At 46.1% G+C, this 12,870-nt stretch overlaps 1 protein-coding gene across 7 annotated transcripts in view; it reads right to left on the bottom strand.

Annotated features, from left to right (window-relative positions):
• Positions 1-12,870, bottom strand: part of SUSD1 (sushi domain containing 1) — a 115,967-nt gene that overhangs the window by 90,082 nt on the left and 13,015 nt on the right. For 6 of the 7 annotated variants that reach the window (XM_040963558.1, XM_040963555.1, XM_040963553.1 and 3 more), the window contains exons 2-3: positions 5,958-6,071; positions 2,972-3,127 (exon numbers count right to left, since the gene is read on the bottom strand). In XM_040963558.1, coding sequence (XP_040819492.1) covers positions 2,972-3,127; positions 5,958-5,970 — 169 coding nt within the window. In that variant the 5' untranslated portion in view covers positions 5,971-6,071. Of the gene's footprint in view, positions 1-2,971; positions 3,128-5,957; positions 6,072-10,467; positions 10,735-12,870 lie in introns of those variants that run through there. The other variant, XM_040963556.1, reaches the window with a different exon arrangement.

Raw genomic sequence — 12,870 nt, 5'->3', positions numbered from 1 at the left:
TCTCCATGGTCCCAAGGCCATCTTCAGTGTGCAATAGCCTTCCCCAGCCGTGGCTAGCATGGGCTTGGGGAGTCAGAGCGACTTGAAAAATGGTTCTGCTACTTTCCAGTGGTATTCCAGCATGTCTCTGAACCCTGCTAAACCTCTGTAAAGTGGAACTAATTAGAGCAGGCTTTCTCTCGGGCAGGGATTACCTGAGATCCAGAGCGCGGCACTCAGGGCAGTGTCTGGCAGATAGGAAGCCCTCAATAATGCCAGCTGCGGGGCTTACAGGAAAGGGCCATGCCTCTTCACTGACTCACTTCTCCCTGGCACCCAGCTGCTCCTCCACAGTCCATGTCTGAGCATGGCCGTGTGCAGGGTAGACACACATTCTCAGGGGTTGCTGTCCAGGGCCCCAGAAGTGACCTTGTGGCAGGTTCTGCTAGATCTGAATGTGGCAAGACAGAAGCAATCACTTTTTTGAAGTTCTAGTAGGTCTGTCTGTACTTCATCAAAGCGGAACCTTTTCTTGCGTACATTTTATGACTGGCTTCTTTCATTCAAGATAAAGTTTTGCTTGCTTTATTTAAGATTGATTTGATTATTTGAAAAGGAGAGTTACAGGCTGAGGAGAGACAGAAAGAAAGATCTTCCATCTGGTTGGTTCACTTCCCCGATGGTGCAACTGCCAAGGCTCGCCTAGGCCAAAGCCAGGAGTCAGATTTACCCGGGTCTTCCCTTTGGTACAGAGGCCATCGGCTGCTGCGTTCCCAGTAGCATAGCAGGAAGCTGGATTGGAAGCAGAACATCTGGGACTGGTGTCTCAGTGGCCTAACATGGGTTCCCGACATAAAGTTATAATCCTCCCATGCTGAAGCTGGCACAGTGGCACAGCAAGCTAAGCCTCTGCCTGCAGTGCTGGCATCCCATATGGGCACCAATTCAAGTCCCGGCTGGCTGCTCCACTTCCAGTTCAGCTCCCTGTTTATGGCCTGGGAAAGAAGCAGGGGGTGACTCAAGTCCTTGGCCCCTACACCCACACAGGAGACCCAGATGAGGCTCCTGAATCCTGGCTTCAGATTGGCTCAGGTCCGACCACTAAAGCCATTTGGGGAGTGAGCCAGCAGGTAGATTTCTTTCTTTCTGCCTTTCCTTCTCTTTTCGTGACTGCCTTTCCAATAACAATAATAATAAGGGAAAACTCTCCCCTGTCAAGTGGGTATCGACAGATAGCTTCTTTCTGTTGCTGAGTAATACTCCACTGTGTGAGTGTAACACAGTTATTGATCCCCTTTCCATTGATGATTATTGGGCTGTTTCCAGTTTGTGCTATGATTCAAGCACAAGCCTTTTGTGGATATACATTTATTTTTCTTTCAGGCTATATTTATTTTTTATTGAAATAGATCATTGTGTTGTGAGTAAAGTTTGTGTACCTTACTTCGTGAAGGTGGATATGGAGAAAATATCAAACACTGTAGAAGCGAGGTACCAGATTGTAGAGCAGACAGACATGTTATAAATTTCATGCTAATCTAAAATTACAAAGGCAGAGGTATTTTGACAAAGATTTACAAACTGTTCAGTGGTTGCCTCCATCTTAGTGACTCCTATTTTTTTTTTTTAGACAAGTGTGGGAGAAACACTACCCCTGCCACGTGGCAAAACATTGATTCATTTCTTCCATCTCCTTTTGGGAAGAGAAAGCATAGACTATTGCAATCAGAGCAAAAGGGAGTATGTTTAGGCCAGCGATTATGCTGCACTTGGGGCACTCGTCTCCTGTATTGGAGCACCTAGATTCAAGCCTCTGCATCATTCTCCATTCCAGCTTTCTGCTAACGTGCACCCTGGGAGGCAGCAGGTGCTGCAGGTTCAAGTAATTGGGTCCCTGCTGCTCATACAAAATACCCAGACTGAGTTCCCAGCTCCTGGCTGCAGCCTGGGCAAGTCCTAACTATTGCAGACACTTGGGTAGCAAACCAGCAGAAGGGAGATCTGTCTGTTTCTGTCTCTCTGTCTCTCTTCCAAATAAATAAGTATGTATTGTTTAGAGAACTAGAAGGCTCCCCTGGGTTTGCTTTGTGCCAGAGCTGCCCCATAGGGTAACAGTTCCAAATTTTAGGAGAAGCCTAGGACAGAGGCACACAGGGCAAGTGAAGCCTGTATTGAGGCTAAGGACTGAGATCTGGGAATGAAAGTGCTGACCTCATCAAAGGCACAAGCTTTGGATACAAGCTGTGGGAAGGAGGCCTTAGGAGCTGGTGAATAGCAAAGTGTGCACACCCTGCAGGCTCTTAGGGAGCCTTTGCCCCAGTTCTTGGCCAAGCAGGTGCTGTTATGTTTCTCCGGAAGAGGAGCCAGCAAGCAGCACGCCCTAGCAGTGCAGAAGATGAACTTGGGAAACAGGAGGTTCCTGCTGCCCTCAGCGTCACAATGCATTCCCGAATCTGAGGGAATCTCAAAGTACAGAGAACTTACCGTGCAGTTTGCAGCAAACCCTGCTAGGGCCATGCCTAAAGTCACAGAAGCAGGAAGATGACAAACCAAAGCTGTATGTCTATACCAGTCCCTTCTCCCATCTCACTCTCAGCCTGCTGTGGCCAACACCTACACAGAGGAGTAGCACCGTGCTGCTTGCTTGGATCCAGTTCTTGACAGCTCTGGGAACACCTCTGGTTCTGCAGAACTGCCTTCAATCATCCTTGCCACTCACTCCTCACCGGTCAGGGTGACCTCTAAGGAAGCCATGAACAACAGGCTCCACTCTGCCAGGCACAATTCACTGCTGGATGCAAGGTGTTTCAGAATCCAGGAACCAGCAATGAGATTCTCGGCAAACACTGTGTCCCACAGCTGATAACCAGTTATCCTTCTAGCAGAGTTCCTCCTTTAAACTATCACTTGTCCAGCTCCTGCCCACCACCCATCAGCCCAGATACCATCCTGCCAACAACATGCGGTCAGCTGTACAGCCCCTCTTGAGTACCTGTGCAGAAGGTGCCATCATTGGGAATGAATGTCGTGTTGTTGTTTGTGGCCCGATAGCCTCCGAGGCAAACACAGTAGAAACCACCAAGGGTGTTGTGGCAAGATGTATGGTTCCCACAGACCACAGTAGCTCCAAACTGGCATTCGTCTTTGTCTGTGGGAACAAGGAAATTGAATTCACACCATGCCTTACAAGCCACCTGTTCCACCCCCACAGCCTGGACCACATCCTGGGAGGCCAACACCCTGGTTCATTTTCCCTGTTCCTTTCTTTCTACAGGCTTCTCATGGTTACACACAACTATATACAAAGCGAGAAGCACAACATCCCCGTGTGGCAGCCCATCCTATATGGGAGAAATCTTCCTGAGCTTTTCCACACTTAAAAACTCCTGAGACCCAATTCGTTTTGAATTACATTTTTTAAAAGTTGTCTAAAAGGCAGATAGACAAGGAGACAGACACGAATCTTGCACCTGCCGATTCTCTCACCAAGTGCCGGGACAACCAGGGGCCAAGTAGGGTTGAAGCCAGGAGCCCAGAACTCAATCCAGGTATCTCACTGGCACTGTAGTATAACATGTGAAGCCACCACCTGCAATGCCACATCCCATATGGACGCTGGTTCAAGTCCTGACTGCTCCATACCCAGTCCAGCTTCCTGCTAATATGCCTGGGAAAGCAGTGTAAGATGCCCCAAGTCTTTGGGCTCCTGCACCCATGTGGAAGACCCAGCAGAAGCTCCTGGCTTCAATCTGGTCTAATCCTAGTCATTGCAGCTACTTGGGAAATAAACCAGCAGATCTTTCCCTCTCTCTCTCTCCCTTTCTCTCTGTGACTCTACTATCCAAATAAATAACTCTTCATTAGAAAAAAAAAATTGAAATGAATTTTAAAAAAATTTTAGTCATGTCCCAGGTCTGGGGAAACAAATGCAGCTGGATGCCACTTGGTGGTTTTAGCTGCTCTCCTGCTTTTCCCTGAAGGCCCAAGTTGGAAGATTTCACATGCAGTGATTAACTGGCAAAACTGCTAGTTCTGAGGTACTGGGAAACACAATGGAATTAGCGCGGAGGCCTCATCCGGGAGACAGGCTAATATCGCAACAAGAATAGCTCATGCTAATGGCCAATGACCCAGTGAGGGATGTCAGCCACAAGCAGGGGGGGGTTGAAATGAGTGGTCATTTTATATCTGTTTGCTTTAAGAGGCAAAGAAGGGGAGAGTGGAACAGATATGACTCGCCGCCTTTGCCTGCTCACTCTCCAAATGCCTGCAACGGCCTTATGACTAGGCCTGATCAAAGCCAGCAGCCAGGCCCCACGCCCTGGAGGAGCAGGGTGGGGCGGATTGCAGGCAGCCAATAACTTGAGCCATCAGTACTGCCCTCAATGGTCTACAATGTCAAGAAGTTGGAGGCAGGAGTGTGGGCAGGAGCCAAAACTAATTACCTTTATGGCACAAGGGCTAGCCACTAGACCTAACACCCGCTCCCCTGGTTGGTTGGAATCAAACAATTAGAACTGAAAGGGCAAAGTGAAAGTCAATCTCTCCCATCATCCTCTATAGCCCAGGGCTCAGCACCTGTTTCCTCAGGGCTCCATTGCAATCACTCGCAGCAGCACAGCATCATGAACATGAAGTACACTAATGAGCAATGAGCTCTACTTCAAATAAACTCCATACAAACGCAGAAGACCAGGCTGATCAAATTTGGCTCTTGGGCCACAGTTGTTCATTCTGCCCTCATCTTCAAATTCAGAAGAAACTCCTGAGACCCAATTCGTTTTGAATTACATTTTTTAAAAGTTGTCTAAAAGGCAGATAGACAAGGAGACAGACAGACACGAATCTTCCACCTGCCGGTTCTCTCACCAAGTGCCGGGACAGCCAGGGGCCAAGTGGGGTTGAAGCCAGGAGCCCAGAACTCAATCCAGGTATCTCACATGGGTGGCAGGGGTCCATGTACACCTACAAGGGAGTCCCAGATGGAGCTCCTGGCTCCTGCCTGACCATCTGGGGAGTAAGCAATGAATGGAAGATCTTTTTGTATCTTTCCCTCTCTCTCTAACTCTTTCAAATAAATAAATATTAGAAAATAAGAAAAAAAAAAGTGAGGGACAAAGAAGGCACAGGGCCAGCCTGCAGAATGGGCAATGGGTGTGACTACACACACTTGTATCTGCAAAGTAGACTATGACTTGAACCCAAGACTGAATTTTTATTTTTTTTCTTCAAGGAGAAAAAAAACTTCACGAAGATCTCACAATGAGGCTGAATACCCCATGTATCCACACCTGCAAGACAAAATTCTCAGTGTGTCCCATGTGGATGACAAAACTCACTGGCAACAAAGTTACCAAGAGCAAACAGGGAGTTCATTAAAACACTGATTCACCCTTCCTCTCTGTACATTGCACCTGAACTCTGTCTAACTGGCATGGCACAGCAGACTGTCAAGGGGTAGGAGATCATTTGGAAGGCTTCCAGCCTAAAAGTCCATGTGTTCCTTCAAGTCATCTAAATCCCCAGAGGGTTCCAACTACCAAATATGCAGAGGATGGATTCTGGTAGACATGAGACCTGCAGCAATTTGATTATCTCACCAATTAACTATTAACTCCAATAGAAACCTGTGTTTTGCTTTTTCCCCAATATACTAATGTAACTAGCATTAAGTCAAAAGAACCAGGATACTAAAGAAGCACAACATTCACTTTGGCTAAACTCAAGACTGAAAAGAGATTTGAAATCTGCACGAGGTCAGAGTTTGCAGATCTCCAAGGTCAATGACCCCGAGGGAAACTCCAGGGAAAGAACAGATCCAAACAGTAACACAAAGACTTACTGTGATCAACAAAACTACTTGTAATAAAAACATGTGGACAAAACAGCAGTGTTTCCCCACAGACTGCAACCCTTTTGCACTGGGGAATGGTGTTTCTTGATTGCAAGGTCAGATTGAACCCAAGGTTGAGACTCACCCACACACTGCATCCTTCCATTGCCCACAAATCCATAGTTGCAAATGCAGATCTTCTTCCCGTCTCTTTGCTGGCATGTAGCATACTTGTGGCAGGTTTTGCAGATATCTAAGTCTGAATCATAAATTGCATATTTCAGAAAAGAAACATTCAAGATGAAATATTAATTCCTTAGTAGACATTTTCAATGGAGAACCCAACTTTGAAGACGAAAAATTAAGATATAACACATCTAATCTCATCCCTACCCAGAGAACCAAGTGCAAATATTCCTTTACATGGTGAGAAATTCATTTTAAGATTTTTTAAATTTATTTGAAAGACAAAATTATGGGGGTGAGGGTGAAGGAAGAAAAATACTATCTTCCATCTGCTGGTTCATTTCCCAAATGGTTGCAATGACCAGGGCTGTGCCAGGTCAAATCCAGAAGCCAAGAGCTTTTTCCATGTCTCCCTGACAGGTACAGGGCCCAAACACTTAGGCCATCTGCTGCCACTTTCCCAGCCACATCATCTGGAAGCTGGATCAGAAATGGAGTAGCTAGGTCTCAAACTGCACCAATATGGAATACCTACATCATAAACTGGTGCCTTAACCTGGTATACCGCATCAACCTCTGGAAATCAATGTTCTAAGAGACTGATCCAGATGGATTCTTCCAGACTTCCAATTCCCGAATGTTTTCCACACACGGTACTGTCCAGGCAGAACAGGCCAACTTCTCTTACCTAACAGGCTACACTACCACGCTTCCATGCACCAGCTAAAGGCTTCCTTTACCTACAATGTCACGCCCACCCTCCTTTATATCTCAACACCCACCCTGACTGTGACATGCTCTCTGGGTTCTTCCCCATTCTTCCATTCTGGCATTATTATTATTATTATTATTATTATTATTATTCATCCATTTGGGCCCTGCTACAATGGCTCAGTGGCTAAATCCTTGCTTTGTATGTGCCATGATCCCATACTGGCGGCAGTTCGTACCCCAGCTGTTCCACTTCCCTTCTAGCTCTCTTCTTGTAGCCTGGGAAATCAGGCGAGGGTGGCCCAAAGCCTTGGGACACTGCACCTGTGTGGAAGACCTGGAAAAAACTCCTGGCTCCTGGCTTCAGATCACCTAAGTTCCAGCCACTGTGGTCACTTAGAGAGTGAACCAGTGGAAAAAGATCTCTCTGTCTCTCCTCTGTGTAAATCTGCCTTTCCAATAAAAATAAGTAAATCTCGGAAAATAAATAAATAAATCAGATTCATTCATTCATGTATTTGAAATGCACAGCCACAGAGAGAGTGAGAGACAGACAGTCAGAGAAATCTTCCATTCACTGATTCACTCCAAACGGCTACAACAGTGAGGTCTAGACCAGGATAAAGCCAGGAACCAGGAACTCCATCCTGGACTCTCATGTGGGTGCAAAGTCCAGTACTTGAGCCATCTTCTGCTCCTTCAGTCACATTAGCAGGGATCTGAATTACAAACAGGGCAGTTGGGCCAGCATGGTAGCCTAGTAGCTAAAGTCCTCGCCTTGCATGTACCAGGATCCCACATGGGTACCAGTTGGTTCATGTTCCAGCTGCTCCACTTTCCTTCCAGCTCCTTGCTTGTGGCCTGGAAAAGCAGTCAAGAACAGCCCGAAGCCTTGGGACCCTGCAGCCACATGGAAAACCCAGAAGAAGCTCCTAGCTCCTGTCTTTGGATCAGATCAGCTCCAGCCATTGCAGACACTGGGGGAGTAAATCAGCAGATGGAAAATCTTTCTCTCTTTCTCTTCTTCTCTCTGTTAATCTAACTTTCCAATAAAAAATAAATAAATCTTTATAGAAACAGTGCAGTCTGGAGGGACTCAAACCAGCACTCTGATGTAGAAAGTCAACATCAAAGGCAGGGGTTGAACAAAGCTGCCACAAAGCTGTCTTCTATCCCTCCATTCTTCAGGAAAAGTACAGCTAACTCCCCCTCCATGCTCCCCTAACTCTAGTGTATCCCACACCAACCAGGTCCATCTGTCACCATATTTGACCTTGCTTTGTCTTCCCAGCCTCCCAATGACGAATGAGTCACTCAAGGTCAGCGATAATGCTGGCTGTCCCTGTGCTATCACAGCCCAAGGTAGACACTCAGCATCATTTGGACTGGCTGCAAACAGGAATCTGAAATATGACTTGATACTATTCAGTCACATGAAGGGAGTGAGGAAAACGTCTGCCAATATGTTACTCTAGCCATTTTCCTTCAAGGGAAAATGTGAATGTGTTTAAGATACTAACACAGTAACAGCGAGTCCCAGCAGGATGATCGCATCCCAGTTACATAGATAAACAGCAGCAATACAGGTGGGGAAAATGCCTAGAACTTCCAAATCTACCAGATGGCGAGGTCCAGCCCACATACAAGAATCCCTACCCAAGGCTACGGGGATATTACATTTCGCTCTCGGTGTCTGTAATTTCAGGAGTGGCTCAGTGAGGAGAACCTCTGTGGTGTGGAATTTCATCTTGGTCTTGACCCCATTATTACCCAGGTAATACAGCCTGGCCCTTGGGCTGCTCCAGGCAGAAAACCAACCAGGATGGGAGATTTTTAAATACTTTCAGCCATGCTGTTGTCATGGTTGCTGTTGTTTTAATAAAAGATGATACAGAAATGGAATTAACCATTGATTATTATGGAGTAATACCAAAGTAACTGAAGAATAGTCACAAAATGTATATCTCAAACCATAAACAAAATACAAATTTCAAAAAAGTAAAAATTGTAAAGGTCATCTTATCTGTCAAAGCAATAATGTAATTAAAATACATGGGCAGGCATGTGGCCTAGCAGTTAAGCCATGATTGAGATGTTTGCACCCCACTGTCAGAGCACCTGGCTAGATTCCTAACCACAGTCATGCTTAAACAGAACCTTAGAGCAAGCAGTGGTGGCTTAAGTGCTTGGATCTCTGCCACCACACGGGGCACATAAAACAGTGCCATGACGGGCAAGCATTTGCAATAGTGATTACCTACACTCATATCCCACACCGAGTGTCTGGGTTCAAGTCCCAACTCCACTTCCAAATCTAGCTTCCTGCTAATGTACACCCTGAAAAGCAGCAGGCGATGGATGGCCCAGGTACTAAGGTCTCTTCCTCTCCAGGCTCTGGGTGTTAGCCTTCCCTGGTCCAAGCTGTTACAGATATCTTGGGGAGTAAATCAGCAGATGGGATATTTTTGTTTTATTTCTCTTTCTCTCTACCTTTCAAATAAGGGAAAATAAATCTAAAATGGGTCATTGTCAATTCAAAATTCTATACAATCAAAACCTTGGAATTCTTTTTTCTTAAATGATGGATCCTATCTCAGATGCAAAAACACAGTCGTGTTGTTGTACATCTATAAAAACATGGATATAGCAAATTTTTAAATGTCTCCAAATTACCTAGGGATCCTCAACTTGATAAACCACAGGCTCTGATTTAGTAGAATTTGGGTGGAGTCCTATAGCTTGCACTTTTAATAAGCTCCTAAGTGGAGCACAGTTTGAGGAGAAAGGATAAAATGGCTTCTAAGGTCTCTTGTCTGTAAGGTTCTCAGCCTTCTTTCTGAAGACATCTGTTTTCATGGCCCAGTAAGAAAAATTCAGTGTGAGTAAAGTCACTGCCTGTGGTGCTGCAACTCGTTGAAGTCTCAGCTGTTCCACCTCCAATCCAGCTTCCTGTCATTGTGTCTGGGAAAGTAGTGGAAGATGGTCCAAGAGCTTGGGCCCCTGCACCCATGTGCAGACCAGCAAGAAGCTCCTGGCTTCTGGCTTTGGACTGGCTCAGCTTTGACCATTCGAGCCATCTGAGGAGTGAACCAGCAGATGGAAGAGCTCTCTCTGTCTCTCCCTCTAGCTATATAAGTGCCTTTCATATAGACAAACTAATCTTTAAAAAAAAAAAAAAAACAGAAAACAATTCAGTGGAAGTATAACCCAAATGTAATAGTTACTATGTAATAGTATTTGGCTTAACAAATCTATATTCCCTACACTGGCATAGATGATTGAAAGATAGATAGATAAAGTAAATAAACAGATAAAAGACACACTGATGCCAGGCTAGCAAAGGTTTCATTAACACTTGCAGAAGAGATGGTGGTGGGCAGAGAGGCTCAAGTGAAGCTTCCAATTGAGCTATCATTGCCTGGTCTGTGGCACCTGGCAGAGTAGCCCTCAGAATTCTAGAGATTCAAGGGCCCAAGCAGACTCCTGGAGAAACCTTGCAATACAAGAGGCAGGAACCCAACCTCAGTCAAGGCCACTGCTCAACAGCTTCTGGCTCAGCCCAGAAATACGTGGTGCTACCAAATTCTTGGATATGCCTTGTCCCCAAAGCCAGGTGTGCTGCAGGCTTGGTCCCCCAGGGTGGCCATGTTGAGAGATAGGAAGGCTGGTAGGGGCACTGCCCTCAGAGAGGGTCATGGGTCGAGTCAGTTCTCACAAGACTGTTGTTATGAAAAGCGCAAGAACAGCTTCTCACTCACCTACTGGAACTTCCCATAAGGTGGAGAGATCTCTCTCCCCTGCACACATTCCCACTTTGATGCTATTCAGCAGGTGATGACCCAGCGAAAAGGACACAAGAAACCTCAATGAATGCAGGCTCCCCAGCCTTGGACTTTCAGCCTCCAAGCCACAAGCTAAATAGGCCCCTTTGGTTGATAAACTACCTTCAAGCAGCTCATTTTAGTGGCAGAAACCAAAGCAACTGAAGATGAAGTAGCCAATTCATCATGGATTTGATATTAAGTTTTGCATCTGAAAAAAAAAAAAAGTTTTGTGTCTGGCCTGGCACAGTACCTAGTGGCTAAATCCTCGCCTTGCAACTTCCAGGATCCCATATGGATGTCGGTTCTAATCCCGGCTGCTCTACTTCCCATCCAGCTCCCTACTTGTGGCCTAGGAATGCAGTTAAGGGTGGCCCAAAGCCTTGGGATCCTACAGCCACATGGGAAACCCAGAAGAAGCTCTTGGCTCCTAACTTCGGATCAGCTTAGCTCCAGCCATTGTAGCCATTTGTGCACTGAACCAATGGACAGAAGATCATTCCTCTCTGTCTCTCCTCTCTATAAATCTGCCTTTCCAATTAAAAAAAATTCTTTTTGTAAAGTCTTTTGTCATACTTCATTCTCTATCTGCCATGCCTAAGCCAGCTAAAACTACCTCCAAGAAAGAATGAAATAGGTTTAGGGGTCTCAACCAGGTCTGGATGGAGTCTTCTCTGTTGCATAAGATAAAATGTTATGTGACATGAACTGTCAGTTAATCCATCAGATAGAGACTATGTTGTCAAATGAATCAAGCAGTGGGTGGGTTTTTAGCCTAGCACTGAGAATGTACGCTAAGATCCCTGCATTCCTCATTACAGAACCCGGGTCCAGTACCCAGCTTAGGCTCTAGATGCCAGTTTCATGACAGTACAGACTCTAAAAGGAAACAGCTGACAGCTCAGGTAAGTGGTCTCCTGCCATCCACAGGGGAGACCTGGATTAAGGCCCTGGCTCCCAGCTTCAGTCTCCACCCAGTTTCAACTATTGGCAGCACCTGGGGAATGAAACAGAGGGAGTTCATTATTTACCTGTCTTTCTGTATCCCAAGTAAATAAATGCTATGGTTGAAGCACAGCCGCTTAAACCACTCACAACATTGTCATCTCAATTCAGCACACCAGCTCAAGTCCCAGCTGCTCTGTTTCTGATCCAGCTGCCTGCTAATGAGTCTTAGAAGTTAGCAAAAGATGGCCCTGGTGCTTGGGCCGCTGACACCCATGTGGGAGGCCCAGACAGGGCTCCTAGTTCCTGGCTTTGGCCTGGCCTAAACCTGGTGGTAAAGCAGTTTGGGAAGCAAACCAATGGATGGAAGATCTCTCTGTTTCTCCCTCCCTCCCTCCCTCTGTTGCTCCACCTTTCAAATAAATATATAAGTAAATATTTTCCAAAAAATGTTTTAAAGGCCAATGTTGTGGCATAACAGGTAAGGCTGCCACCTGCAATGCTGACATGTCACATGGGCACTGATTAATGTCCCAGCTGCTCAACTTCTGATACACTTCCTGCCACTGTACCAGGGAAAACAGCAGATGATAATCCAAATACTTGGACTCCAGCCACCCAAATGGCAGACCCAGTTGAAGCTCCTGGCTCTGGTCTGGCCCGACCCTAGCCACAGCAGCCATCTGAGGAGTGAACAAGAAGATAAAAGATCTACTGCTCTCTGACTCTCATGTTAAAATAAATGTATATTTTTTTAAAAAGTTTCTAAACTTTTTACAGCGAGAAATAGAAATACAGTGTGAACTCTAAAGCACCATGCAAATGTATGCAAATGAACATTCATGTCTATTTCCATAGATCTTGTTACCCCTAGAAACAGTCCTACACTCTGCAGTGCCTGGCACTGGGCACTGTGGTTAAAAACACTTGCGTTATGGGCCTGGCTCTGCCATTCACTGTGAGTGTAACCCTTGATGCTCTACCTCCGAGAGCATGCACACCCCTCATGTGCAAGACTGAAGGGTAGATGAGTTACTACATTTAATGTCACTAGACTCTGTTAGGTCTTGCTGTAACAGCCACTTAACAACTGTTTGTTCCCAAATAAACAAAAGTACCAATGCCGACGGTTAATTAACCAATACCAATTATACTACTGGGAAGGGCAGTAGAGAACTGCACAGATGTACTGTGTGGAAGGACGCTGACCTGCTCATGGGCCGACATTTTAGAAATCATCATATCTAGGCCCTTTCAAGCGGCATGCTGGGCCACTGAGTCCCAAGGGAGTTGGTGGGGGCGGGGGTGTCATCCGGCAGGGCCTGGGGTCGCCTGCCTAGGTCTGCCCCAGTGGCACCAAGTGCTGAGGGTCTGGGCACACAGGTGGTCAGAGGA

This window comes from Ochotona curzoniae, unplaced genomic scaffold (genome assembly GCF_017591425.1).
Source record: "Ochotona curzoniae isolate NIBS_2020 unplaced genomic scaffold, NIBS_Ocur_1.0 scaffold_3208, whole genome shotgun sequence".
NCBI lineage: Eukaryota > Metazoa > Chordata > Mammalia > Lagomorpha > Ochotonidae > Ochotona > Ochotona curzoniae.
The sequence above is the reverse complement of the archived record's forward strand: the minus strand, read 5'-3'. Positions and strand labels throughout refer to the sequence as shown.